This window comes from Salpingoeca rosetta, assembly GCF_000188695.1.
Source record: "Salpingoeca rosetta unplaced genomic scaffold supercont1.3, whole genome shotgun sequence".
NCBI lineage: Eukaryota > Choanoflagellata > Craspedida > Salpingoecidae > Salpingoeca > Salpingoeca rosetta.
The window spans coordinates 1,211,421-1,238,920 of NW_004754931.1; the positions used below are offsets into that span (position 1 = coordinate 1,211,421).

At 56.3% G+C, this 27,500-nt stretch overlaps 5 protein-coding genes across 6 annotated transcripts in view; 4 read left to right on the plus strand and 1 right to left on the minus strand.

The window, feature by feature from the left end:
* PTSG_11787 overlaps window positions 1-1,287 on the plus strand; it is a 3,295-nt gene extending 2,008 nt beyond the window's left edge. For both annotated transcript variants that reach the window (XM_004997764.1, XM_004997763.1), the window contains exons 6-7: window positions 487-643; window positions 854-1,287. In XM_004997764.1, coding sequence (XP_004997821.1) covers window positions 487-643; window positions 854-954 — 258 coding nt within the window. In that variant the 3' untranslated portion in view covers window positions 955-1,287. The remainder of the gene's footprint in view (window positions 1-486; window positions 644-853) is intronic.
* PTSG_11788 (uncharacterized protein) lies at window positions 1,254-9,746 on the plus strand. The gene is made up of 26 exons (XM_004997765.1): window positions 1,254-1,694; window positions 2,056-2,209; window positions 2,383-2,508; window positions 2,742-2,875; window positions 3,058-3,118; window positions 3,320-3,354; window positions 3,623-3,849; window positions 4,065-4,137; window positions 4,276-4,363; window positions 4,532-4,618; window positions 4,816-4,919; window positions 5,186-5,297; window positions 5,512-5,583; window positions 5,863-5,946; window positions 6,109-6,156; window positions 6,297-6,346; window positions 6,525-6,570; window positions 6,791-6,890; window positions 7,064-7,122; window positions 7,287-7,385; window positions 7,617-7,724; window positions 7,912-7,982; window positions 8,136-8,268; window positions 8,460-8,555; window positions 8,737-8,817; window positions 9,163-9,746. Exons 1-26 carry the CDS (start codon window positions 1,369-1,371, stop codon window positions 9,259-9,261), a joined length of 2,673 nt encoding a protein of 890 aa, XP_004997822.1. The 5' UTR covers window positions 1,254-1,368; the 3' UTR covers window positions 9,262-9,746.
* Window positions 9,692-17,030, minus strand: PTSG_01844 (uncharacterized protein). The gene is made up of 8 exons (XM_004997766.1): window positions 16,993-17,030; window positions 16,739-16,777; window positions 15,903-16,505; window positions 15,544-15,636; window positions 14,713-15,219; window positions 11,967-14,350; window positions 11,676-11,738; window positions 9,692-11,439 (listed from the first exon to the last, which is right to left on the minus strand). Exons 1-8 carry the CDS (start codon window positions 17,014-17,016, stop codon window positions 9,999-10,001), a joined length of 5,154 nt encoding a protein of 1,717 aa, XP_004997823.1. The 5' UTR covers window positions 17,017-17,030; the 3' UTR covers window positions 9,692-9,998.
* A 122-nt stretch (window positions 17,031-17,152) lies between these two features.
* On the plus strand, window positions 17,153-24,424 carry PTSG_01845 (uncharacterized protein). The gene is made up of 9 exons (XM_004997767.1): window positions 17,153-17,227; window positions 17,580-19,128; window positions 19,413-21,161; window positions 21,445-21,530; window positions 22,080-22,301; window positions 22,603-23,220; window positions 23,513-23,633; window positions 23,762-23,886; window positions 24,140-24,424. The coding sequence occupies exons 2-9, from the start codon at window positions 17,643-17,645 to the stop codon at window positions 24,143-24,145; spliced, it is 4,413 nt and encodes a 1,470-aa protein (XP_004997824.1). The 5' UTR covers window positions 17,153-17,227; window positions 17,580-17,642; the 3' UTR covers window positions 24,146-24,424.
* Window positions 24,425-24,654: 230 nt separating this feature from the next.
* The window catches only part of PTSG_01846 (uncharacterized protein), a 4,821-nt gene continuing 1,975 nt past the window's right edge, over window positions 24,655-27,500 (plus strand). Inside the window, exons 1-7 of the mRNA XM_004997768.1 lie at window positions 24,655-25,006; window positions 25,370-25,538; window positions 25,718-25,892; window positions 26,181-26,340; window positions 26,705-26,787; window positions 26,997-27,102; window positions 27,368-27,500. The exon at window positions 27,368-27,500 is cut by the window's right edge and continues 7 nt beyond it. Of these exons, the coding sequence (XP_004997825.1) occupies window positions 24,691-25,006; window positions 25,370-25,538; window positions 25,718-25,892; window positions 26,181-26,340; window positions 26,705-26,787; window positions 26,997-27,102; window positions 27,368-27,500 (1,142 nt within the window). The 5' untranslated portion in view covers window positions 24,655-24,690. The remainder of the gene's footprint in view (window positions 25,007-25,369; window positions 25,539-25,717; window positions 25,893-26,180; window positions 26,341-26,704; window positions 26,788-26,996; window positions 27,103-27,367) is intronic.

A 27,500-nucleotide genomic window follows, 5' to 3' on the forward strand; every position in this document is an offset into this window, starting at 1 on the left:
TGTGCTCGGAGCTGGAGTCCACACTGTCTTTACACTGGACATCTACATATACGCGGTTTCATTAAACACACTCTCAACACATATGTTGTGCGCGTGTCAGGTTTTGCGGCACAGCCCTGCAGCCACACCGTATCTTCTCATTGTGACAATTAACAGGACAGCACGTGCCATACAAACTCAGACATTCTTACTCACAAGTTTATTCCGCTTTTAACACACCTGAGTCTTTGTGTGTGCTAGTGTGTGTGTGTGTGTGTCGTCGTGTGTGTGTGTGTGTCGTGTGTGTGTGTGTGTGTGTGTGTGTGTGTGTGTGTGTGTGTGTGTGTGTGTGTGAGTCTCTCTCTCTCTGTGTGTGTGTGTGTCCGTGCATGAAATGAGACCACGAGGTTCCTCGGACTGGAACCACAGCTTTTCTTGGATTAATGTAATGCCATTCACAGAACATCACAACTCATCACCGCACCACTATTTTGCGTTTCATGACAGCGCATGAAGGAGCGTGGGGAGCTGGAGACAATCTTCAAGGTGGCAGACACGGATCTGCAGAGCCGGCGGTGCATTGCGTCATGCGGGTCCGGCGTGTCCGCATGCGTGATTGCCATGGCCGCACACATCGTCACAGCCCCGCTGGACCCAGAAGGAGGTGCGCGCATAAGTGCGTTCGTGTGTGTGTGTGTGTGCTTTCGTGCATAACGGTGGGTGTTGCTGTTGGGTGTGACAGCAGCATCAAGATACAACGTTGTGCCATCGTGTCGTCTGTGCCACAGCACGTCGCAATACGCAGCCATCCTTTTCTGACCCCTTTCCTTGGCTCGTATTGTTTGTTGCGTCGCCTGTCTGTGCATGTACGCAGGCGCCCTGAACCACGACCAGGTCATGCCCATCTACGACGGCGCGTGGACGGAATGGGCCTCCTCCGGCTGCCCCATCGAGAAGCACCAGGACGCACAATAGGCGCGTGATGGGGTCGCTCTATGTGCGTGTGTGCATGAGATCGGGTGTGTGACTAAGACAGAGAGAGAGAGAGAGATGGGTGTGTGATGGATGTGTGTGAGCGAATAAAGGAGTGGCAGAAGGTAGGATAAACATACACACAATACTCACACAATACACACGCACACACAGACACACACACACACACACACACACACACGCAGACACACACACGCAGACACACAGAGCAGTCGTAGCGCATTTTGTGCCGTTTGAAACTGCTTGACAACCAATGGCGAATTGTGAAAGATTTCAATAAACTTTCAGCAGCCGATATCAACCCCACAAAGCAAACAGAGACAGAGAGGAAGACCGACCAAACCACACGACGCAGCAAGCACAACCACAACAGCACCGCTATCAGACCAGCCAGCGATGGAGGGGGCCGCACAAGATGAACCACAGCAGGCGACTGCAGACAAACAGCAGCAGCAACAGCAGCAAGGACGGCTTGAACAGGACAGCGATGGGGATCGCTTGCTGCAGGATGTGGCACCAGAGGAAGAAGAAGGTGGGGACGGCCGTGATGCGGAGGCTGGCAGCACGACTGGCCCTGGCCCAGCAAAGTCCAGTGTCGATGTCATTGTGGATGACGATGACGATGACCTGGACGATGAAGAGTACGAGTCCGAGACGATGAAGGCACGAGCGGATGCCATCGAGGACCTCATGCAGGGCATGAACCAGCTGCCGTTTCAGCGGTTGGTTTGTTGATTTGTGTGTGTGTGTGTGTGTGTGTGTGTGTGTGTGTGTGTGTGTGTGTGTGTGTGTGTGTGTGTACGTGTGTGTGTGTATGTGTGTGTGTGTGTGTGCGTGTCTGTGTGTGCGTGCGTGCGTGTCTGTGTCTGTGTTTGCATGTCTGTCTGTGTGCGTGTTTCTGTGTCATTCTGTATCTGCCTGCCTGTCTGTCTGTCTGCCTGCCTGTGTACGTGACAGTGTTGTGTCCCTGGTCGCTGGCAACCGTCTGTTCCTGATGCTACCGCGAGTTTGGGCGCGATGGTATTCAAGAGGTGATTCTTGACAACCTGCTTGTTTGGTGTTCGTCAACGTGTGTCGCTGCAGGCAAGAGCCCGAGTACCCCGACACGTACCGTATCAACAGCGAGAAGGAAATCGCAACGCTTGCCATTGTGCGCAACTTTGAGCGGCAGTTCAAGAGCCTCTACAAGCAGCGCAAGCCCCTCAGCACTATCTTTCCCAACGAGTGCGGCGTCGAGGTATGTGACCATGCTAACCAACCAATCTTGTTCGATGGATCACGTGTGCGTGCGTGTGTGTGCGTGTGTGTGTGTGTCTTTGGCTGTCGTGCTTCGTTGATGTGTACCACCACATCACTTGCGCTGCATCAATTATTGCCCCTGTCCTCATCCTGCCCACCTGCTGCGACCAGAAATTTCTGTGCACAACAGTGCGTCCGACCAAGCTGCAGTACCGTGAGCTGGATCGCCATGATGGCATTGCCGCTTTTGTTGCAGACTACATTGGCTACGACCAGCTCGAAATCCCAACAGAACCCGTCAGTGGCCGTGGCGGGTGTATCTCTCTCTCTCTCTCTCTCTCTCTCTCTCTCTCTCTCTCTCTCTCTCTCTCTCTCTCTCTCTCTCTCTCTCTCTCTCTCTGTGTGTGTGTGTGTGTGTGTGTGTGTGTGTGTGTGTGTGTGTGTGTGTGTGCATTGTTTGTGTATTGTAGCACGCCGTGCTGTGGCTCACATGCTCTCATCTCACCACGCGAATGCCTTGGCGCCAACAGCCTGCGGTGATGCCGTCTCCGACGTACACGCTGTGGCGGCAGCACGGCAACTCGTTTGACATGAGCATCGTCCTCTGCTCCCTCCTCGAGGGCGCCGGTTTCGACGCATACTGCGTCTTTGGCTACGCGTCAAGGTGTGTGTGTGTGAGGAGAGAGAGTGTGTGTGTGTGTCTGTGTGTGTCTGTGTGTGTCTGTGTGTGTCTGTGTGTGTGTGCCTGCGTATACTGCTGAGGACAGCTGACCTGGCAAGTGCTTCAGGTCCCCACCTCATGCATCATACTGATTCCACTACCATGCTCGCGTGTGGGCTGTGCAGAGAGGTGACGACACAACATCGGCTGCGGTCAGAGAAGAGGGCCTTTGAAAAGAAAGAGGAGGTGAGTGGCTCCCATTACCAGCCAGCTGCCTTGCTGACCCTGCCGTGATTGCTATCCATACCTTGCTTACTTGCTGTCGTGTGTCGGTGTGCCAGTGTGTCGTTGGTGTAAGTTGAATCACCTTTTCAAGCGACTGCTCTGTATCACAGCACCTCACATCCCACTGCTGCTCCACCACCGCATCATCACAATCGACAACAGGCCAAGGAGGAGGACACGCCAAAGCCGGCCAACAAGTGCGAGCCGCAACTGATTTTTGTGCTCAACTTGTTGTCGACACAACGAAGTGCACGTGCCACACAAGCTGCCCCCCTCCACACACACACACACACACACACACACACAAGCTTACACACACAAGCTTACACACACACACTCACACACACACACTCACACACTCACACTCACACACACACGCACACGCTCACTCACTCACACTCACTCACACTCACACACACAACACCCTCCCTCTTGCTCTTCCTCACATCATATCATTGTGCGCAGGTACTCGATCAAGCGGGAGAACCGGCTGGAGAGCAAGTACCTGCGCGAGATGCAGCAGCGCACCAAGACAGAGGAGAACGATCGCCAACGCGAAGAGAAGAGGAAGGAGGAGGAGGAGCGACGTGCCCGTCTTGCCCCGCCCGAGGACGAATTGCATGGCCTCCGCGTCCACTGCTGGGTGCTCGTGCTCCCGGGCCAGCGCGGCGTGCACGAGGCATTCTTCATCGGTGAGGCTGGCAGTGACGTGTGCGTGTGCGCGTGAGTGAGTGAGTGAGTGAGTGAGTGAGTGTGCATGTGTGCTTGTGCCTGTGTCTACTCGTGCGTGTGCTTCCGCGTGTGCGTTCAATGATTGTTTCTCCATGACCACCACCACCACCACCCTGTTCTTGTTCTTATTCTTCTTCATCATCATCGCCGCCACTGCCATCACCACCACTGTCAGAGCCGACGACGGGCGTTGCGCTGTTTACGGACGATCCAAATTATCTCGGCATCGAGTACATCTGGAACTCAAGGTGCTCACCAATCCCTTATTTGACACACACACACACACACACACATATGTAATGCGTCAACATTGGTGAAATCGTTGTCGACCTGCCTCCTTCCACTCACCACGCCTGCTACCACCAACGGCGCCCCGTGCACTGCAGCAACCTGTGGGTGAACATGCAGAAGTGCGTCAATGGCCTTGATGACATGGAATACGATCTCAAGGACACAACATGCTGGGAATACATGGTATCGTGTGTGTGTGTGTGTGTGATTCATTTAGATGCGTCGATGTGTATGTGTGCGTGTGCATCTGCCTCCTATTGCCAACAGAACTACACTCATACGATAATGCCCACATGCTTGTTTGATGCCTATCCGTGTATGCGCGTGTTTGTGCGTGTGTCCACATTTCAGTTCCCACTGGATGAGGATCATGCAGAGGAAGGCCTGAAGGTTGATCTGCCCACATCCTGGGTCGCTCGCCTCTCCCTCTCCCCACAGGTGCAGCACGGAAACACGTGTGCATTGACGTGTGTGTGTGTGTGTGCGTGTTGGTGACGCTTTGTGGTTTGCACGCTTGTCGCTCTTCCGCCACAACCTTGCTGATAAACCACACGCACATGCGCACACACATACATGCACACACACATGCACACACACATGCACACACACACACACACACACGCACGCACGCACAGGAGTATGAGCTGCGGTGTCCAAACGGCACGCGGAAGCTGCAATTTGCAAACGAGGAAGTGGAGATCTTTGCGGAATATCTCAATCCAAACGGCCTCGTCAAGCGGTGGGTGGGCACTGGCATGCATGCAACTCACTCATTGTTCGCTGCACCACACGAATAGGGCGGTGAAAGCCACCGAACACGACAGCTCGCGCGTGCACAAGCTCGCATACATGCGCTCGGATGCCATGCACTTTATTCTCCTTTGATTGCGTGACCTGCGTGACCAATACCTTCTCACTCACTCGACACACTCACACACGTACATTCACACGTACACACACACACACACGCACACGTGAACTTCCCTCCTTTGGTGTCCAACGTAGAGTGAAGCGGTATGAGACAGAGGAGCTGAAGCGCCTGCTCAGCATCACGCACACATACAAACACAGGAAGGACTGCCTGCTCAAATATGTCTTCTATCCCGCAACCGATGAGGTGTGCATGTTCGAGCTACGCTTGCAACAAACAGTGGTGGCGACAGGCATGTGTGTGTTTCACGGAATCATGTTCAGTGTTGACGACGCACACTTTGGTTCAGTCCATGAACCACCATTGAGTTCATGTACACCCCACTAGCACGCATTACACTCCTCTTCTCCCCCTCACAATCTCGCGTGCACAATCTCGCGTGCACGTGCTGCGTGCGCAGTCGGCCGCGCGCCACGACCACGTGTACGCACCGGGCCACAAGTTCAAGATCCGCAGACACGTCTACACCGACGTGAGCGAAGCACATGTGCTGTGTTGGCATGTGCTGTGCTCGAGTGCCTGTAGTTGGCTCTTGTGACGTCTCCACCACCGCTTTAGTCGTGATACCCTGTTCTCGTCACCGTACCACGCCGCACCCCACCTCCGCCACATCACCTGCGCTACACACACACACACACACACACACACACACACACACACACACACACACACACACACACACGCACACCCCCCTTACTTTGCGTCGCCAATGGCTCACTACTCAATACATCTGTATGTGTGCACGTGGCAGGAGAACGCGCCAACGCGTCGCATCATCTTCTATGCGGGATCGCGGGTGGACGGACTCGTGGAGCGATATGAGGACGCAGCCGCGGTACACACGCACGCACACACGCACACGCGCACACACGCACGCACACACATACACACACGCACGCACACAATGCAAGTGTGCACATGAACATCACGTATACATATGAGTTGTGCTTCTGTGTGCACACACAGGCTCACATGCACCACTGCTCTCTACCATCAGATTACGGAAACATACCGGGACCGCAAAGACAACTTGCTCATGCGCCAGGTGCGCTGTGTGTGTGTGTGCGGGGGGGGGGGGGAGGATGGGCGCCTCCGAGACTTTTGAATTCGTTTGCGGTTGGTTTGCACGTGTTCGCACACATGGTTGAATGACCACTCTGACATACGTGACCAACATTTCTGCAGGCAACATTCTCTGATTTGAACGAAAGTGCCGGTGGCAGGCGCAGACGAAAGTACGCGAACTGTGTGTGTGTGTGTGTGTGTGTGTGTGTGTGTGTGCGTGCGTGCGTGTGTGTGTGCGTGTGTGTGTGTGTACGCTGGAAACACGGCTGCCGTCGTTCAATTTCCGTCGGTTGTCGCGATGTCTCATCCCCACCACGCCTCGGTGCTTCGCCACTGGTTTGTGTCCAGGGTCAACATCAACGTTGCCAGGACACCAGAAGACATTGAAGTGCTGGTAAGGTCGTGCATGCCGTTGACCGTATATCATACTCGTGGGATCCCAAAGTCTGCATGTCGTGTCCACGTCCATATCCCGTTCCTCAGACAACCAAGCACACACACACACACACACACACACACACACACATACACACACACACACACACACACACACACACACACACACCACACAATTCCTTTGTTCACCCATCACCGACCACGCCATGTATGCCCAGACGGAGCGGTTTGCGCGGTCGCCACTCGTGCCTGCGGAAAAGGACATGGAGGAGATTGCATACTTTGCCGACGCCGTGCAGATCAAGTTCCACAGAGGAGGTGATGTTGGTGGCTGCGGGGGTGAAACCTGTGGTGGAGGTGGTGGTGGCTGCATCTTATCAATGTGGCCATGCAAAGTTGCACTGTAACACGTCCCTGTGTGCACGCATGCAGTCTAAGTTCACACATACCCCCCCCCCCCCGTGTTGTGTTGCCTGGCATGCGATTTACAGACGGGCGCATCAGCGCTTCGACGCTTGAACTGGAGAAACCGCACATCACTGACAAGCAGGTTGGTGTCGTGCTGCATTGCTTTGCACGCGCTTTTGCACAACCCATTGTGTACATGTGTGCACGCTCTCGTCTTGAGTTGTTCTTACTCGTTATTTGACACGAACACCACGCCCGCCCTCACCATACATGTCCATCACCACCAACTCTGTTGCTGCAATGCAGGAGATTGAGCCGATTTCGGACGAGTACGTCGACCTGTACACGCCAGACAGCTCAAGCAAGAAACCGCGCAACTTTGAGCTTTTCGGCATGCTCCAAAAGGTGTGTGTTTGTTGTGTTGTGTGTGTGAAAATGTTTATGTGTATGTGTTGTGTGCATGTTTGTATGTATGTGTTGTGTGCATGTGTGTGTTGTGTTGTGTGCATGTGTATTTGCATGTGCATATGTATTTGCGCGTGTACGTGTGTTTGTGATAAACGCCACCACATATTCACTGACCCAACCCCCCTCCCTCACAACGCACGCACGTACACGACCATGTTTCCGTTGCAGTGCCTGCGGATGGAGAAGGCGTGCCGGAAGAGCATTGGATTGTCCATGCGCGAAACGCGCGATATTCTTGAAGCGCTGGAGAGGGACGACAAGGAAGTCGAATTGGAGGTGTGTGCACATCTGCACGCGCAAACGCACTTCCAAACACGCACCTGCACACGCAATGCAGACACGAACGTGTCCTTTTACAAAGAAACTCACACATACACGCATGTATGCGCAACAACAAGCAAATCTGGCTTGGCCATTCCTGCTCACGTGTGCCCCTTGCATGTTGTGCTTGGTTGTTCCACAGATTTCGTTCTACGACACCATGCGAAACGAGAAGCTTCGCATTGAGCGCGCGAAGCAGGAGCAGGATGCAAAGTGAGTTCTTTCACTCGGACCACAGCGTGAATGCCCCATCGCCGCCTTTGTGCACACACACACACACACACACACACAAGTATTCACAAGCACACACACACACAACGCCACTAACGCGTCAACCGCCGCCACACACGCTCGCTGCGCCACCAGGAACGAGGCGATTCGACGGGCAAAGCAGGCTGAGGACTACCTTGCGCCGTATCTGGTGCGCCTCGACGACCCGGCGCACATTGACGAGGTGACGGCGGCCTGGCTCAAGGACCAGGTCATGGACGACTTCACGGTACGCGTTCAGCAATTCAAGACACAGGGGGGGGGTGCTGATGCACCAGCATGTGAATGTGTGTGTGTGTGTGTGTGTGTGTGTGCATGTGTGTGGGTTGCTCGAGCGCGACTACAGAATATGCACTCTATGGTTGCTGCATTCTGCTCACACGTTTGCACATCGTGGGGATGATTACTTCCTGAGTGCAGACGCAGCTGAAGATGCGCTTCAACTTCATCGAGGCCGAATGCAACCGCGAGGCGAAGGAATTGCAGGCAAAAACGGCGTGGTTCAAGCAGAATCAGGTCCGCCATTGCGTGTGCTCGCATGTGTTTGTTGGGGTTATTTGTGCTGGTGACTATTCTTAATGTTGTGCACTAGTCACACACGCACACACACGCACACACAAACACGCACGCAAGCACACTCCATTTCCCTCATTCGCGCACAAGTACTCACGCGATCCATGCCACCACATCATTGCAGCCGTCGCTGTCGGAGGAAGAGGAGCGTGACTTTGCGAAGTACAGAAATGAGGCATTGTTCCGCATGAACATTCTGCAAAAGGTGAAGAAGAATTGCAATGGTTGCCTTGTGTTGCGTTCACGCCGTCATACTGGCACTGATTGTAGTCCGTGGTTCCAAGGAGTGTGTGAATGTATGTATGTATGTATGTATGTATGTATGTATGTATGTATGTATGTATGTATGTATGTATGTATGTATGTATGTATGTATGTATGTATGTATGTATGTATGTATGTATGTACATGGGTGCGTGCAAGTGGAACGGTGCTCACCTTGATGTCACGGTTGTTTTCTTCTCACTTCTCCAACCTCCCATCTGTTCAAACACCCTTTGCCCAACAACATCGCATCCACGCTTCACCACTGCTCCAATTCTGTCCACAGCGCCTGGCCCAACACAAGGAGAGAACACCGCATTTGTCCATGCAAATGGAGCACAAATTGCGCAATGACCCGCGCCTTGCTGCCCTACACAAGCAGTGACGTGACGTGATGTGGTGTGATGATGGCTGATGGGGTGACCATTGATGGTGTTGGTTGGTGCTGCCGCTGGTACTCGTGTTGAGTGGTGACATGGTTCAATTGTGACGTGATGCAGTCATCATGAAGTCATGGCGTGTGCGCAATGGACGGGTGATTGCCCTTGTCGCCACATCAAACATTGCGTTCATCTGTGTCGACGTGCGTGCGTGCGTGTGCGTGCGTGCGTGTGTGTGTGTGTGCGTACGTATTCTCTTGGTTATGGCGTTTTTCTTTTTTGCAAGCTCACGCGCCATGTTGACTTGGCTGGCGCTGATGTACACATTTTTCACATGCTGCTGTTTGTTGCTTGCTGCCATGATTGTTGTTCCGCCTCTCCACATGCCCCCCCCCCCACACACACACACACAATACGCGCTTGCCTTCACTCAAGGGGCATAAGTACAGTCTAATGAGAACGAACAGTTTGAAGGCACGCTGAAATTGGTTGACATTCAGTTGTGCGTTGCGGCACAACGAACAATGTGAAACCACCTTGTATGCACACACATGAAATCTTGCGTAAGCTCACTGCTAGGACGATCCAAGACAAGAGGAAGCTAACCTTGCCAGCCACACGGGACGAGCAAAGTTGATAGTTACAGTGCACTCGTCTCAACAGAACACACACACACACACACAAGTATGCACACGCACACGCACACGCACACACACACACACGCACACACACACGATCAGACTCAATGCCAGGCGTCCTGCGCGGCGAGGGCGACGGCGTCCTGCAGAGCACTGGCAGACAATCGCCCTGATGCGTCCGTTGCGTGCACAAACAGCGTCGAGTTGACAGCACTCAAACACACGGAAGGGCCAGCACACCCCGCATCCTGCACATACATGTCCACATCTGACGCGAGCGTCTGTGTCGACATGGTTGCTGGCACACAGAGTGGCGGAAGGACGTGGAGACTGATGTCTGCACATGTGTTTGCACGCACGCCAGCACACAGCGAGAGGGAACGAGAAACAAGCCGCAACAACGCCTCGCTGGCCGCAAAACATGATGTCCTAATGGACAGTGGCGATGACGACGACGACGACGACGACGACGATGATGATGATGATGATGACGATGATGATGATGATGATGAGGAGGCGGAGGAGGTTGCAAGGAGGGCAGCCAGCATGTGGGGTGTGCGCGTGGCCGTGCGAAGCGCTGCTGCGGTCGTGAGAAACCGCAGTGGCGACTGCGACGCCGTCATGTACACAGAGAGGGCGACAACGAGATTCCGCCGTGGTTGCTGCTGTGCCTTGCCACCACCACACAGTGGGCCGTTCAGAAGGGCATGTATGGCACTGGCAAGCGCACTGACACACGAATGCATATCGGATGAGCCTGCAGAAGTTGGTGGCGGCGGCGGTGGCCCCGTTACCGCTGAGCGAGCAAAGATGACAGGCGCTGCGTTTGATGTTCGACGCGACTTTCCGCCCACAGCCCATGCCGATGACGATGATGATGCTGAGGATGAGGATGGGTGTGGCATGGACAAGGCTTGCGAGGACTGGCGGTGTTCGTGCTTGTTGTGTTTGCTGTGCTTGCGCTTTGCCGCCTTCTTCTGCGCGTTTTTGGTCGTGTTGTGTATGCCGCCGCCGCTGCTGCTGTTGTTGTCGACCAACGGCACATTCCCACCACCGCTGATGCGTGCCCACAGGTGATGGAAGATGGTCACGAGGAGGAAGCGCGCTAGCATCGCGACAGCCACAGCGCCGCCAGCCACCGCATGCAAGTGTGCGCTCACGCCGGTGCCCTTGGACTGTCCTGAGGGGCGCACGCGTTGCTGCTGCTGACCCAGGTGCAGCAGCAGCGTACCCAGCACGTTGGCTGCCTCCACCCGGGGAAGCACTGTAACCACAAACGAACGGGGAAACTTCACCGATGACGACGATGATGATGATGATGGCGACGACGGTGGTGATGCTGTCTGAAGCAGGCTGGCATCAACCAGTGTTGCCTGTGCACAGACGGTGGATGGCGATGGGACAGCAGCCAATGCTGTGTTGTAGAAGCCATCGCGTGTCGTAGGCGAGGCGAGCTGGCGTGTGAGGCGCTTTATGTGGTGGCTGCTGCGATCACCGCGCCACACGCAGCGAACCTCCACGCCAGACAACGTGGCGGCATCCACGCTGGCGAGAGGGAAGAAGTTGACAAGGGACAGACGTGGCATCATGGCGTGCGCGTGAGCGTCTTGAGCATGTCGTGGTTGAGGCAGCCCCAGCAAAGGCACACATACAGGCAAACATGTACACATTTACACAAAATGCATTCACTTGCACACGCATGCACACATGTGTGTGCAAACATACGTATGCACGCACACGCGCGCTCGCGAATCCATGAGTGCAAAATCGTGGCAACTCACGTGTTGAAGAGTTGATAACGGAGTTCGTCTGTGTGCGTCGCGTCGAGCGCAGACGGTAGTGTGCTGCCGCAAGATGTACAGCCACGGAAAGCGTGCGTGTCCAGGTGAATGCAGGTGAACATGATGACATCGCGAACAAAACAACCCTCAAGGGCATGGTTGTGAACGTGCATGAAACTAGCGCTGGCACAAACCACAATCACAACCAACCCCACAATCACAACCAACCTCAACCCCCACAACCACACAACCACACAATCAAATCACACACAAACATGGATATGGGCAAACCTGCAGAGGGTGACGAGGGGCTGAGATGTGCTGTTCTCTCCACGCGTCTTCTTCCCCAGGCGCGCAAGGGATTTCAACAGCCACGACGGCGCCGATGACGGGGATGTGACGAGCAACCAGATGAGCGAGGCAAGTCCAGCCAGCAGCGACCACAGCAGCGCGGCGCCGCGACCAACACCGCCCAGTGCCATCATCATCCACGCTACAGCAACAGCAACCAGGGTCAGCTGCTGCTGGTGGATGGCCGCACGGGACTGCCGCCTCTCCTCCCGCACAGCGCGAAGTGCATCCTCTGCGAGCGAGTCAATGCTCCACGACGAGCGCACAGACGCCCGGCGGCTGTCGGGGTTGCCTGCAAGCACGCACAGGGCATGTTTGCCCTTGTTCGCGGCGGCCTCTGCGCTCTCCACGAGCACACAGTTGTCATCATGCTCGTCCCCACCACCACCAACAGTGCCTTCGCCATCGCTCCGGCCGTGGCGGGTGCGCGGAGCACGGCGTGGGAGGCGGTCAGCTGCCCACGTCTGCAGTTTGATCAGCGCCGCAGGTGCAACCCACGTGTGGCGTCGGATGATGCGCGTGCGTGCCCGCGCCCTCGATGCAGTGGACTTGGAGGCGGTGGTGGTGGTGTGAGATGCACTATGACCAGTAGCGGCACCACCATCAGGGTTGGCAGCGCCTGGCTCAGTGGGTGCAGAAGCGTGACTATCGTGCCCGGCATCGCCTCTGCCGCTGTTGCCAGCATCACCACCATCACAACCGCTGCTGTTGACGGCTGTCGCTTGAATTGATGCTGATGTTGTTGGTAAGGGCTGGGCATTCACAAGGGCCCAGCTCAGCTCCTCGTAATGCCTGATTGTTTCCTTTGCGTCGTTCAGTTTGGCAATCAGCGCATCAACGCTTTCACCACCCAGCAAACTGTCGCTGTGATCGGCACCACTGCCACTGCCAGGCAGAGCAATGCTGGTCGTGCTTGCGCTGCGACTCGTCTTCTTGCTGCGACGACCCAAGCCATCAGCATCGGGTTTGCTGGATGCGTGCTTTGCCCTTACAGATGATGCAGATGATGATGACGATGAGGACGGCGGCTTGTTCTTGTCTTTGTCGTTGTTGCTAGTGTCACCGGCAGCATCGCCGTGCGCCGGTGTTGCTGTGGCCTCCGACTGCCGCGACTTGTGGAAGGCACTGTCACTTCTGCTGCTGCCTGTCTTGCTGCCGTTGGCACGCTCATTGCGGCTGACACCACCACCCTCCTCCTCCTCGTCATCATCATCATCGTCACCATGATCACCACTGCCACAGCTGCTAGCATCCTTGTCGTCGTAATGGTCATCACCACTTTCGCCACCATTGGCAGCCGCGGCCGCACTGGAGGCGGTGTTTTCGCGGGCGACGGTGACGCTTGCTGTGAGTTCGGCGAGCTCTCTCTTCTTCTCCGCAATTGTGCGCATGAGACGCGCCAGTTTTCCCGCAGCACCGCTGATGTCCATCTCATAATCGCGCATCAAATCAGCAATGACGTCGTCTTTGGTCACCACGCCAGCTACGCAGTCGCTGCTGCTGTGCGCGCGCATGTGGCGGCTGCCTTGCAGCATGCCCGCGAGTGTGCCTGCAGGCAACGATGGCCGCTCGTTCGCACGGGATGCGCTGATGCTTGCATGCAGCTGGCTGGGCGACACAACTCGACTGCCATCACCGGCGCGGGCTGCGGGCGGCGTCTCCACCAGCAGCGCAGACGCTGTTGTGGTTGCTGTTGCGGTGGGTGATGTGGGGATGGAGGCCGTGGAGTGGCGAGAGCGTGATCGCAGCCGCATTAGACTGGATTCAGTCTCCATAAGCCGCTTCTGCACGTGCCGCAGCTCGCGCCGTGCAGAGCGCAGCCGCTTGTTCTTCGTCTCACGCCACCGGTCCACTGTCGCAAACAGCGTGCTTGCTTCCGGCACTTCCTTCCACGGACTCCCCATGGTAGTGGCCTGGTCCTCGCTCGGTTCTGGTGAGTGCGGGCGACTTGCATCGTCACCATGATGATGGTGCATCGTCGTCTCATCTTGCGTTGTTGTTGCTGCTGCAGCTGATGTGACGGGTGCGGCTGGTGGTGGATATTCTTTGCTCGCCGGTTGCTGCGAAACACGTGCTTCAGTGTTGTGTCCTTGATGTTGTTGTTGGTGTGTGCGTGCATCTGTTCCCTCGAGCATGTCGGAGGGTGACGATGGGGTGGTGGTTGGCGACGCGGCAAAGGAGGTGCGCGAGAAGCGCGGCGTCTCTGTGTGTTCGTCAAGCAGCAATCGCTCCTGCACACCCGTGATGGTGGACTCGAATTCCAACTCCACGGTCTCTGCACGTGCCACGGCCTCGTTCAGCTCTGCGGACGTTGCTTCCAGCGCCTTTTGAAGCATCATAGCCATTGTCATCGTGATGGTGGTGGTGGTGGTGGTGGTGGTGGCACATGCGTGAGGCGTTCAAAGGGGGAGGCAGCGAGCTGCAGACTGCTTGTATGTGCTTGTGCTTGTGCTTGTGCTTGTGTGTGTGTGTGTGGTGTGTGTGTGTGTGTGTGTGTGTGTGTGTGTGTGGTGTGTGTGGGTGCGGGTGGGTGGGTGTGCGGCCTTTGTGCAGTCCTCACAGTCGCTAGGATTGTGTGAAGCATCACACAAATCCGATCCCCAACACGCACACGCACAACGAACCAATCGCACGCACACACACACACACACACGCACATCATCATCAACATATACACGGTGCTGACCTCTCTGTAGTCGTCGAGCTCGAGCTTTGTCTGCTCAATCTCTGTTCTGTATGCCATCTCCAGGCCCTGCAGCTCTTCGCGCAGACTGGCATTTGTTTCCCGCTCCGTCGCAAGCATCTCCCCAAGCAGCGCCACGTGCTTGTGATAGTCCTGTGTCTCTTCGGCAAGGAAGGTTCGCAGGCGGTCTTGTTCGGCCTGGGCATCCACCAGCTTCGCCTGCAGCTCGTCAATAAACTCTTTCTCTTCGTCCTCGTCTGTGCTGCTGCCGTCGCGACCGCTACTACCAGCCCTTCTCTCGCCCTCGTCCACACGGGACAGCGAGGCGTTGAAGGCGGCAGCAGTTGAGCGGCGTGCGCGGCGCTGGCTCTTCTTGCCGCTGCTGGCAGAGGATGCGTCTTGCGTCATGTCTTCCAAGCGATGACGCAATGACGTGTACTTGTCGCGTTCTGCATTGAGTTCGGACAGCAGTTCCGATTTGTCCGCCTGCAGCGCTTCCACCGTATCGTGCTACCCGTGATGCCATGAGGGTGTCGGGAGAGGGAGGGGGTATGGGGATTTGCGCACGTGTGTGCATGCGTGAGTGATTGAGTGAGTGTGTGTGTGATTGAGAGAGAGAGTGTGTGTGTGTGTGTGTGATTGAGTGAGTGTGTGTGTGTGTGAGTGATTGAGCGAGTGATTGAGTGAGAGAGTGTGTGAGTGATTGAGTGAGTGTGTGTGTGTGAGTGTGTGTGTGTGTGTGTGTGTGAGTGTATGTGAGTAAGTGTGTGATTGTGTGTGTGTTCATGTATGAGTGTGTGAGGCGAGCTGCAGTCGAGGACATGTGCGACCCACCGCTTGCGATGCCTCTGCCTGCGCATTCTTCAGGCGCTGCCGGAGCGAGTCATTCTCCTCCTCAAGCTCTTCTGCCTGTGCTTCAAGTTGCATCTGTCACAGTTGTGGCAGCACGTGTGCGTGAGAGGAAAATGTGTGAGGCGTTGCAAAGGACCACACAGTGTACACATTCACAAGTATCACCACACAAAACACACATTCACAAGTTTTTACCACACAAAACAAACAAACACACAAACAAACAAAGAAACAAGCAAGCAAGCAAACAAGCAAGCAAACAAACAAACAAGCAAACAAGCAAACAAGCAAACAAATACTCATGCACACGCACATGCACACAAGGAAACAAGTTGACAAACCAGCATGTCGCGGTCTTGGGCGATTTTGGCCTTGCATGCCTCAACAACGGCCATGGACCTGTCCAGGTCGAGCTGAAGGTTCATGCGGAGTTGCCGCTGCGCCTCGTACTCCTCCAGAAACGACTGCACGCACTCCATTGGACTGCGCGACCCGAGCTCCGAGAGCCCTGTCGCGGACATGGTTTGGATAAATGCCTGCCCAACAGCCTCCACCTGCGCAGCGAGCGTGGCGTTCTGCGTTTCGAGCCTGTGGATGAGCGAGTTGGCCTCTGCAAGCTGCGTCTGCAATGCGGCCTGGTCGTGTGTTTGCCGTGCGTCCTTGGCGCGCTGCTCTGCTTCGGCCAGCTGCTTCTTTGCCATGTCGCGCTGCGTCTCCGCCGCCTGTGTTGCGGTTTCCAGCTTCTTTGCGCGGTCGTTTGCCATCTCCAGCTCCTGCTGCAAGGCCAGCTTCTCCGAGCTGAGGATCTTCAGCCGCCGATCCTGCTGGTGCACGAGCTTCTCCAGCCGGAACCGGTCCAGCGGCGTTCGCAGCAGCGTTGGCGTCGCCGCCATGCTTGCTGTCCTCAGCTCCTCACACAGCTCAGCATGGCGTGGATTCCTCGGCTGTGCGTGCGTGTGTGCGCGTGCGTGTGTGCGTGCGTGTGTGCGCGTGCGTGTGTGCGTGCGTGTGCGTCATCTGGTTGTGAGAGGAATCACCTGTGTTGCTCTCTGTTAGCACACACACGCACACATACACATACACACACGCACACGCACACATGCATGCACGATAGAGTGTGGTCCACAGCATCGCGTGAGCAGCAGTCAGCTGCCACAGTGCAGGCAGCTCGACTCACCGTGGACATGGACCGCGCACGAAGCCCATTCTCGTCGTTCTACATAGCGTTAGCATGACGACAAAAATCACGGGCCGAACACGGACGACCAATGATAATGAATGAGTGGTGACGGTTCACATGCACACAAACATATGCACACACATGCACACACACACACAAGACATGCACACAGACATGCACACAGACATGCACACAGACATGCATACACATGCACACACACACGCACACAACACAACACAACAACACCAAACCTCGCCGCCAACGTCAGCCATCATGGATGGTGTGCAACATCACAAAAAGTGGTACGGCATCGATGAAGCGGTCCATTTAATTTCGCATGGAATCATCATGACTCTGCGCTTCATCCTCTGTTAAAGCCCAAAGATTCGATGCACTTTTCCTGAATTGCTCCGACAACCTACCGAAATCATTGCGAACATTTTCCACGCCCTTTGTTGTGTTGCGCTGCTGCAAAAGCAAAGCGAGGTGAGGCGAGGAGGAGGAGGGTGGGCGTGGAAAGGCGGCGGTGATGTGGGCGGCATGCGCAGCCGTCCTGTGCTGATGGTGTCCTGTGCTGATGGTGTGCCTGCCACGCTGGCCTGTCACCACACCTCGACCCCTGTCTGTGTTGTATCGCTGTCACCCACGTGTATGCGCATGTATGCGCATGTGTGTGTGTGTGTATGAATGTGCACGCGCGTTGTGCGTTGTGCAACAAAGCATTGCATCCTACACCAACGGGATCGCGCGTGAATCACTGCTTGCTCACATGGCATTGTTCCCCACCCATGGTGTGCATGTGTTGTCCTGTGTTCCCTTGTTGCTCTTCGCTTTGCAGAACTGCGGCGCCAGGAGAGTTGCACCACAAGGTTCCACAGCAAGCCAGTGCTTTCTTTGGGGCATGAGAGGCTCAGGCACGCCTGGCCGGGCATGCGCGTGTCGCACTGCTGAGAGCCCAGGCAGCACCGCTTCTCACAACCGCAAACAACAACAAAGGCGGCCGGACAGGCCGAGAATACCACAACCACTGGCCTCACCGACCTCATGGCGCGTTGCTGTCGTGGTCATGACGCTGTGTGCTGCGGCGTGTGTGCCAAGAACCGCGGCACAAGCCCCATGCTCTTTTGCTTCCTCCAGCGAGACACCGCTCACCATCTTGCTGCGCCACAACAATGCACCCGTTGGTGCTTCCGGCCAGCTGTACCTGCCGGAGAGCCCCGTCACGTTCTCGTTCTCTGCTCCGACCTCAAACCCGGGCATCGCCATCTCCGCGGACGCAGTGGACACAGACGACTTCCTGATCCTCAACACAACCAACTTGAACGAACCTATTGACAACAATGCGTTTGAGCGGTGCGCGTTTAACTCCGTCACATACATTGTCATCAATGGCACCACCGCCGCCCTGCGTACGCCGCCAGCAGCGGCTGCAAATGCCACCATCAAGTACCTGGCCTTTTCAGACGGCGCCGTCTCGCTTGAGCGCACTGTCACCTACAGCTGCGGGTGCCCCACTGCACAGTGTGCGCCGTGCACAGCGTGCACCATTTCGTGCCCCGTGGAGCATGTGCTGGTGAACCAGACCTGCCACAACGCCATCATTCCCGACAGCGCGTGTGAGCCGACGCCGGAGCGCGCGGCCATGCTTGATCTTCGGGCGCTCTCCCCTGTGCTCACAGCTGCATGGGATGACGTTGACCACCAGTGCAACTGGGACGGCATCACGTGCGATACAACGCAGTCTGTGACCGGCATCTCGCTGACGTCGTTTGCGGGCACCATTTCTCTCAGCATGCTGCCCTCCTCGCTCGCCAACCTGCAGAACTTGGCGACGCTAGAGGCCCCGTCTGCAAACCTGACGGCTGTGTCGCCTGTGCTGGCGCAGCTGCCCGCGCTGCGGGTGCTCAACCTCGCCAGCAACCCGCTTGGCCCCGGCCCGCTGCCGGCCTTTGTGTGGTCACTGCCACTGCGGCAGCTGGGCGTCCCCTCCACGGGTCTGCGAGGCAACCTGTCTGCGACCGGCCAGCAGGTGCGCCTGCGCGCGACGCTGGACAAGATCGACGTGAGCGGCAACTTCCTCACAGGCCCGCCACCGGTAGCAGCCAACGCCTCGCACACGGTGCAACTCACGCTGCAGCAGAGCGGGCCGTATCTGTTTGACTGTAACGGCGCCAACGCCACGCTTGATGTGGGCGCATCCGCAGATCTCACGGACATCACCAGCACCACCTGCACGCTGTGCGGTGCACCCTATGCGCTGGCCAACCTCTCGCCCTCTGTGTTCCCTGCACCAGCAACTGCCGACAACGAAGGCGTGCTCTTCACTTGCGCACCGGGCTTTCTCACATCCACTACCGCAACCGCCTTCAACCTCACCTGCCAACTTGGTGCGCTGTCCACGCGGCATGTGTTTGCATGTGCATGTGCATGTGTGTATGCTTTATGGTTGTGTGAGTGACTATGTGTGTGAGAGAGTGACTATGTGTGTGTGTGTGTGCATTGGTTGCGCGACGCACCACTCCTGTGTGTATCTTTGTCCTTGCTTCACCAATCCACACTGCCGCCATCCCTCATGTCTCCCTCCCTCTCCCATCACCACCATCCCACAAACAAATCCCAACAACAACATCATCATCATCATCATCAACAACAACACCATCATCACTTGAAGACGGGTCCGGTCTGCCCGGGTATTACGAGTGCAGCGCACCCACACCGGGCGAGTGCAGATGCATCGAGGTGGTGGATGTTGTGCTATTTCGCGACATCACTTTTACCTTTTCATCCTCGCACCCGCCCCTCTCCTCCTTCAACACCACCCTCTTTGTCACCACCCTCGCCGCTGCCATCGGTGCCTCCCCTGCCAGCATCGTGCTGCGCATCCCACCAGCGAGCACATCCGACCAGACCATCGCCGCCCGCGTCGCAGTCACAACGCAGACGGTGTCGGGCTTCACCACTGACCCGCTTGCCGCTGTCGACGCTGCATTGCAGGACGCAACTGCTCTCCAAACCGCCTTCAGTGCACACGCCTACTTCTCCGCCCTCTCTGGCGTGACTGTGGAGGTCGTGGTGACGACGAGCACCACCACGCTTGCGCCCGCCTCAACCACAACAGCACCAACGACTGCGGCACCAAACTCCGACTCGTCCTCCCTGCCCATCCCCATCATTGCCGGTGTCGCCGGCGGTGTTGCCTTCCTTGCGCTGCTCTTCCTCGTCATCTGCCTCATTTCCCGCCGCCGCCGCGCCAAGACCAACCCCGACATTGTGACGATGGTCGACACGGGCGTGCTCCCGGGCGGCAGCAGCACAGGCAGCTCCACGCCGATTCAGGGCCGTGGCGACAGGCAGGTCATGAATCCGCTCTTTGACGACAGCACGGCTGCAGAGGGGATTGACGGCTCGTCGACAGATGGCGGCGGCGGAGGGGTTGCGCTCAACCAGAAGCGCCGCATGGTGCTGGGCAACACGATGGGCGCCTCATCCGATACGGGCGCGCAGGTGCTGCAGTTTGACGACCTCGGCGACGCGGACGTGGCGACGGAGACGGATGACGCAGCAGCAAAGAACGCGCAGCAGCGGGCGAGCCTGGTGATGGAGAAGGTGGCTGGGTTTGGGTTTGACATGGGGGAGACGTCAGACGGAGAGACATTTAACCTTGATGATGGCGGGTTTGGTGACGATGAGGACGTGGATGTGGACGCTTTTGACCTGGACGCAATTGCCGACGCAGAGACGCAGGCAGCAGCATCGGCAACCAAGACGCCCCCGCGAAAGAGGAGGAGCAGTGTTGGCCGTGGTGGTGGTGGTGCCAGCGGCGACGAGGACATGGAGGACCTCACTGGGTTTGGTGACAAGAGCCTGGTGCACAGCAACCCGTTTATCACGGGCCTGTTCCCGCAGCAGCCGACCGATGTCGACGATGACGATGAACGGCTGGGCGCGGGCGAGAACGAAGCGACCCACGGCTTTGCAGACCAAAGTGGTGCGGAGGTGCCGCCACTGCCGGCGAAGCACGAGCCGCACTCCGCTGCGTCTGTGGAGACCACATCGACCGTCGCCACGACAGCTACGACAGCCACGCCACTCCAGCCACCGCCACAGCTGCCAAAGGAGGAGGAGGAGGAGGAGGAAGCCGGACCACCGCCTCCGCCCCCCGCCAAATCACACACGCCGCAAGACACGGTTGCGCCGCAGCCCGCCGCGACAACAACAACAGCAGCAGCACCGCCACCTGCACTGCCTGCCAAGTCCACCCCTGCACCTGCTGCCAAGGCGAAGGACTCGCCATACTCGAGCCTGCCGCCACGCAGCAAGACGGCGTCAACAAGCGCCATGGACGGGCGGGCCAGCGCCGCGAGTGTGAGCTCCGTTGGCTCGCCAAAGCCAGGCCTCTCACGCAACACGTCCGCATCAAGTCAGTGTTGTTGGTTGCGCGCGTTTGATTCCCTGGAATTGCGTTGTTGAGTGTTGTGTAATTGAGTGTGCAGCTGTGCAGTTGTGCTAGGTGTGGGGCTATGGCATGTGCCCTGTTGTGCGGCGGTGTTGCACACAACCATAGCTACACCACGTGAATGCACATCCAACTTGCACTACCTGCCTTTTGTTCTTACCCTGCATTCCTCACCTTCTGACACACACACACACGCACGCACGCACGCACGCACCATGACCCCCGCTCGTCCTTCCCTGGGTGTCAGGTCGGCTGTCGATCAAGCGCAGCGAGGAGGACCGTCGCGCCGCCCGCGAGGCGCGCATCAACGCCCTCAAGGCCGCAAAGGAGGAGGTGCGCTGCTGACTGCGGATGATTCGTGTGCTGGTGTTGTTGTTGTTGTTGTTTGAGTTGTTGTTTGAGTTGTTGTTGTTGTTGTTGTTGTTGTTGTTGTTGTTTAAGTTGTTGTTGTTGTTGTTTAAGTTGTTGTTGTTGTTTGAGTTGTTGTTGTTGTTGTTGTTGTTGTTGTTGTTGTTGTTGTTGTTGTTGTTGTTGTTTGAGTTGTTGTTGTTGTTTAAGTTGTTGTTGTTTAAGTTGTTGTTGTTGTAGTGCTGGTGCTGGTGCTGGTGCTGGTGCTGGGACGATGAACCAATCGGTGCTGGTTCGGTAGCATGTTGTGCGACTTGAGCCATGGTTGTGGTGATGCCGCGATCTGGTATACCATCTTGTTCCATCCTGTACACGATTCATACATCCCCTTTCCTCACCCCACTTTCCCTCCCTTTGCCTCTCTCTCTCTCTCTCACACACTCACACCCCCCCCCCCACACACACACACACTCACACACACACACTCTCTCTCGCGCATCCATACCACCGTATTTTGATGGCTCTGGTGTGCAGGCAAAGCGCTCGCAGATGCGGCACCCGTCGCAGTGGTCGTTCAACGAGTGCGTGGCCTGGCTCCGACACCACGATTTCAAGGAGTTTGTGGACGTGTTTTACAACAACGGGTTTGAGGGCAAACACCTAGTGGCGCTGCAGGCGCGATCGTTTACGGGCGTGCGCTCTGTGTCGCAGGACCGCGTGCTTGCTCTCATTGACGCCATTGCCCGACTCAAGGAGGTGCGTACTTTGTACATGGCCCCAGCCGTGGTGGCGGTTGGTTGTGAAACGAACGTGCACTGATGCTGGCATGGACCGTGCACTGAAGCTGGTGTAACTGTGCTGATTGGTTGTTTGCCCCCCCCCCACCACACACACACACACATACAAAAAAAACACAAACACAAACACACACGCACACACATGCACATACTCACACACACACACACACGCACACACACACACATGCTCACACACACACACACACATGCTCACACACATACACACACACAACACAACACAACGCACCCCCTCCCCCTAGGTTGGGTACTGGGTGCCGCCGGACATTGATGACGACGATGTGGACACATTGGCGCCGCTCGAGGAAGAAGAAGCGCCGAGCGGCCCGCCGCTGCCCACAACACCTGCACCGCCATCCACCTTGCCCCCATCGCTTGCGACACCGGCAGCACCATCCTCATCGACAGCAGCACCGCCGCCGCCATCAAGCCTGCCACCCTCACTGGCACAGATGACGCCACCAGCACCGCCCCCCACCACCACGCTGCCACCACGCTCGGGCCCCTTGCCACCGGTGCCTGCACCAGGTCCGTCAGCACCAGACAACGGTGTCGTCGGCAGCAGCGGCAGTGCTATTGGTGGTGGTGGTGTCGTGGGCGGCGCAGTTGACACCTCAGATGCAATGGAGACGGCACGAATTGACTACATTCTCTCGCAACACCTGACGCGCGATGATGCGAAGGCGCTGCTCAAGTTTGGACACGGTGACGAGGGCGAGTACCTGTTCCGTGCGAGCCAGTCGTCTCCCGGCGCCGTCGTGCTGTCCATGTGTCATGCAAACACGCTACACAACTTTCAGATCAAGCGGCAAGGCCCGCTCTATGTCACACCGAACGGCCTCACCTTCAGCAGCCTTCCCGTACGCCACTCGAATTGGGGGGGGGGGGAGACGTACGGGAGATGGAGAGGGGTTGGACGAGAGATAAGGGGGGGGGGGAGTTCCGGAAGGGGAAGAGAGGCTAAGTCAAGAGGTGAGTGAGGGGTTGTACGCAGGCATTTGTACACATCCACAACAAGCTGTCACTCCCACTCACCACTCCATTGTCGTTTGCGTTTGCATGCTATGTGTGTGTGTGTGTGTGTGTGTGTGTGTGTGTGTGTGTGTGTGTGTGTGTGTGTGTGTGTGTGTGTGTGTGTGTGTGTGTACACAGGAGCTCGTTGGCCACTTTAAGCAGCACGACAACGCAGGCTTGCCCTGCCGCCTGTCGCACGCGTGTACACACTACGACCACCTCATCCCCAAGCCAGCCAACGACTCGTTTGGCTTTGGAGGTATGTGAATGTGTGTGTGTGTGTGTTTGTGTGTGTGTGTGTGTGTGTGTTCGTCATCGTTTGCACCAATACCGCTGTCGTCACTTCTTACCTCCAAGCACCACATTTACACACATGCACGCACGCAGACGACGTCACGTATGACGATCTGGACAGCGTACAGAAGCAAGTGCCCGCTGAGGATGAGTATGAGGTGTTGGAAGCGACACAGACGCAGAGGGCGCAGTTTGCCGCCATGCGCGCCTCCGTGCAGGTTCGTTTGTGTGTGTGTGTGTGTGTGTGTGTGTGTGTGTGTGTGTGTGTGTGTGTGTGTGTGTGTGTGTGTGAGTGTGCGTGTGTGTCTATGTGTCGATGTGTCTGCGTGTGTATACATGTGTTTTTGTGTGTGTACATGTGTGCGTGTGTTTCACAACCCATCTCTTATTTCCTTGTGCACCTCTCATATTTCACTGTCGCCCAACACCCCCCACACTCCGCCGCTTCAACTCTCCTGCGTACTGTTGCAGCCGTGATGTGGTTGATGAGTGCTCTCAGTTGTTAGTAGGTTGCTTTTTGTTTCCCTTGCGTGCAGGGGCACGAGCACAAGCATCTATATGCGTGAACGTGTCTTCCCCATGCACTCTCTTTGCTTCGCTTCTTTGTTTGCTTCCCCGTCGTTTATACTTTGCTTCTGCAATTGTCGTCCTTGTCGTTAACTTTGCCTCTGTATGTGTGTGAGTGTGTGTATGTGTGAGTGTGTGTGTGTGTATCGACCAAATCGAACCTGTGTGAACATGAATGGCGGCACGAAGGACATGTGTGCATGACGTGAGTGTGTGCGCGTGAGTGTGTGCATGACGTGAGTGTGTCAACAACAACAACAACAACAACAACAACAACAACAACAACAACAACAACAACAACAACAACAACAACAACAACAACAACAACAACAACAACAACAACAACAACAACAACAACAACAACAACAACAACAACAACAACAACAACAACAACAACAACAACAACAACAACAACAACAACAACAACAGCAACAACAGCAACAACAGCAACAGCCATGACAACGCGTGGCAGTGGGCGCGGCACTGGTGTGCGCAAGCCAGGGGCTGTTGCGAGCGGAACCAAGCGATCAACCACCTCTACCGCGGCATCGAAGACAGCCAAGAGCAAGGCCGGGCCCGCGAAAAAGGTCAGTGCCAGCAGCCGGGCAGCTGCGTCGTCGTCGTCGTCATCATCATCATCAACCTCCAAGGTCAAGTCAACGACCACAGCCAAGAAGGCGGGATCAACATCCACCACTGCACGACGAGGCAGAGCCACTGCCACAGGCCGCAAGACTAACGTGGCAAGCCGCACCAAAGGCACAAAGACAGGTACGTCCATGTGTGTGTGTGTGTGTGTGTGTGTGCGCGCGTGCGTGTGTGTGTGTGTGTGTGTGTGTGTGTGTGTGTGTGTGTGTGTGCGTGCGTGTGCGTGTGTGTGTGTGTGTGTGTGTGCGTGTGTGTGTGTGTGTGTGTGTGCGCGCGCGTGTGTGTGTGTGCGTGTCTGTCTATCTGCCTGCCTGCCTGCCTGCCTGCCTGCTACCTGTGTCTGTCTGTCTGTCTGTCTGTCTGTCTGTCTGTCTGTGTGCCGATCTCGATGCCTGTCCCAACGACGAGTGCCTCCATCCAAACCCGCTCTCCCCTCACCCTATCACTTTGTTCACTTTGTTGACTTGCACCTCACACCACCGTCAGCGGCTGCGAAGAAGAAGAAGAAGCCCGAGCTGTCCCCGGAGGAGAAGCAGCGCCGTGATGCCGCGATTGTCATACAGCGCAACATGCGCCGTGTGCTGGCACAGCGGCATGCCGCCAAGTTGAAGAAAGACAAGGAGGAATACGAGAAGACCATGGAAGAGCTTGAGAGGTGTGCGTTGCATAGACGCTGATCGCGGTGCTGCCACTGCACAGGCCGAGACTTGCACGCCACGCGCTGGCGCTACTTGTCCATTTCCTGCGCATGCCACCTGCAGTGTCTCCGTTGTCATGATTCTCACTGTCATCACCGTCACCCACTGTCGTGTGCACTCACGCCGCTGTGTTCAGGGAGGCGTGGCTTGCGCTCGTGAAGCGAGAGCAGGAGCAAGATCGCCTGCGTATGCAGTTGGAGATGCAGAAGCGCAAGGAGAAGAAAGAGCGCATGCAGAGGGAGAAGGACATGCGCGAAGCCGCCTTTGATGGCGAGATTGACACGCTCCTCAACCTCTTTGACAAGTTCGAGGTGTGTGCCGGTGTCTGTGTGCCTGTGTTTGTGTGTGTGTTTTTGTGTGACGGTGTGTGTGTGTGTGTGTGTGTGTGTGTGTGTGTGTGTGTGTGTGTGTGTGTGTGTGTGTGTGTGTGTGTGATCGTCACTGTGTTTAACACGCTGTATGCTGTTTGACTGCGTGCGACGCCCCGTGTGCATGTGAGCCTTGGCAACGCTGTTGTTCCCGCGCTGAACTGTTGATCCACCCCCATCCCTCACCCACACACTGCGCATATCTGCATCACCCAACCCACAATGCCACAGCTGGACATTGATGCAGCAGACGGTAACGGGGACACGCCGCTGCTGGAAGCGGCGGGCGGTGGCCACGTGGCGGCAGTTAACCTCCTTATCAGTCGCGGGGCCGACGTGAACGCACAGGGCCGGTTCGACCGCACGCCGCTGTACCGTGCTGCCTTTGGAGGTGCGAATGCACTCGCTCTTGCTCTTGTTGGTTACAACATTGTCGCCTCTCAGTGTTCATATTTGTGTGGTGGCTGCTTATGCCAAAGTTACCATGCCATCATCTCACTCACTCACTCACTCACTCACTCACTCACTCACTCACTCACTCACTCACTCACTCACTCATTCACTCACACACACACTCTCTCTCACGCACACACACTCACACACTCACTCACTCACTCACTCACTCACTCACTCACACACACACACACACTCACTCACTCACTCACACACACACACACACTCTCTCTCTCTCACTCTCACTCGCGCACTCACACTGTCGCCACGCCTGCTGCTGCTGTTCACCACCCAACTGTCAGGCCATGCGGATGTTGTGAGTGTTCTGCTGGAAGCGGGCGGTGATCCACGCGTGTACGACAGCGAAGGCATCACCCCAGCCGAGGTGACAATGACGATGGCGGTGGTGGCAGGGGGCGAGATGCCCATTTTTTTCTGGCAGCCTGCCGTGCTCTTGCATTGTACATGTGCCTGTGTGCTTGGCCATGAGGTGTTTGCGTGTGCGCAGCGCTATTGAAGCAGCTCGCACGCAGGTTGCGAAACACTTTGAGAGCAAGTGCAACGTCTCACACCCCAATCTGGCACGTGGTTCAGGTCGCATCCAACGATGAAGTTGCAGCGATTATCAAGGAGTGGGACATTGCGCTGACAGATGCAAAGCTGGTGCAGCTCAAAGAGCAGAAACACCAGCGTCTTCTCGGTTCGTCCTGCATGCGTGTGAATGCGTGTGTCTGCGTGTGTGTGTGTGTGTGTGTGCGTGCGTGCGTCTGTGCGTCTGTGCGTGTGTGTGTATCTGTGTGTGTGTATGTGTGTGTCTGTGTGTCTGTGCACGTCTGCATGCTAATGTGTGCTGTTGCCGCCTGCTACGTTGTCTGCTTTCGTTTGTGTACATGCACTCTCATGCTCATTGACGCTCTCGCTCACCGATTGCCTGCCTGCCCATGCGACCTGTGCTATATGTGCAGCCGAGAAGGCGCGCAAGGAGGAGGAAACGCAATCGCTGGAGAAAGTTGTGGCCGATGCAGAGGCAGCGTACAAGGCGCACAGGAACATGCTCACGAAAGCGCGCATGGAGCTTGAAAAGCGCATCAGAGAACA

Bases quoted from the DNA above. Each gene is read 5' to 3' on its own strand.
- PTSG_01845 (XM_004997767.1), top strand. From the start codon at position 17,643: ATGAGAGGCTCAGGCACGCCTGGCCGGGCATGCGCGTGTCGCACTGCT. The intron at 21,531-22,079 runs GTGCGCTGCTGA...TCTGGTGTGCAG, and splicing joins TCAAGGCCGCAAAGGAGGAG to GCAAAGCGCTCGCAGATGCG. The intron at 23,221-23,512 runs GTACGCCACTCG...GTGTGTACACAG, and splicing joins TCACCTTCAGCAGCCTTCCC to GAGCTCGTTGGCCACTTTAA.
- PTSG_01844 (XM_004997766.1), bottom strand. From the start codon at position 17,016: ATGATGGCTGACGTTGGCGGCGAG. The intron at 16,506-16,738 runs GTGAGTCGAGCT...ACGCACGCACAG, and splicing joins GTGCGCGGTCCATGTCCACG to CCGAGGAATCCACGCCATGC. The intron at 14,351-14,712 runs GTCAGCACCGTG...ATGCTTCAAAAG, and splicing joins AGCTCGACGACTACAGAGAG to GCGCTGGAAGCAACGTCCGC.
- PTSG_11788 (XM_004997765.1), top strand. From the start codon at position 1,369: ATGGAGGGGGCCGCACAAGATGAACCACAGCAGGCGACTGCAGACAAA. The intron at 1,695-2,055 runs GTTGGTTTGTTG...GTGTCGCTGCAG, and splicing joins AACCAGCTGCCGTTTCAGCG to GCAAGAGCCCGAGTACCCCG. The intron at 2,210-2,382 runs GTATGTGACCAT...TGCTGCGACCAG, and splicing joins CCAACGAGTGCGGCGTCGAG to AAATTTCTGTGCACAACAGT.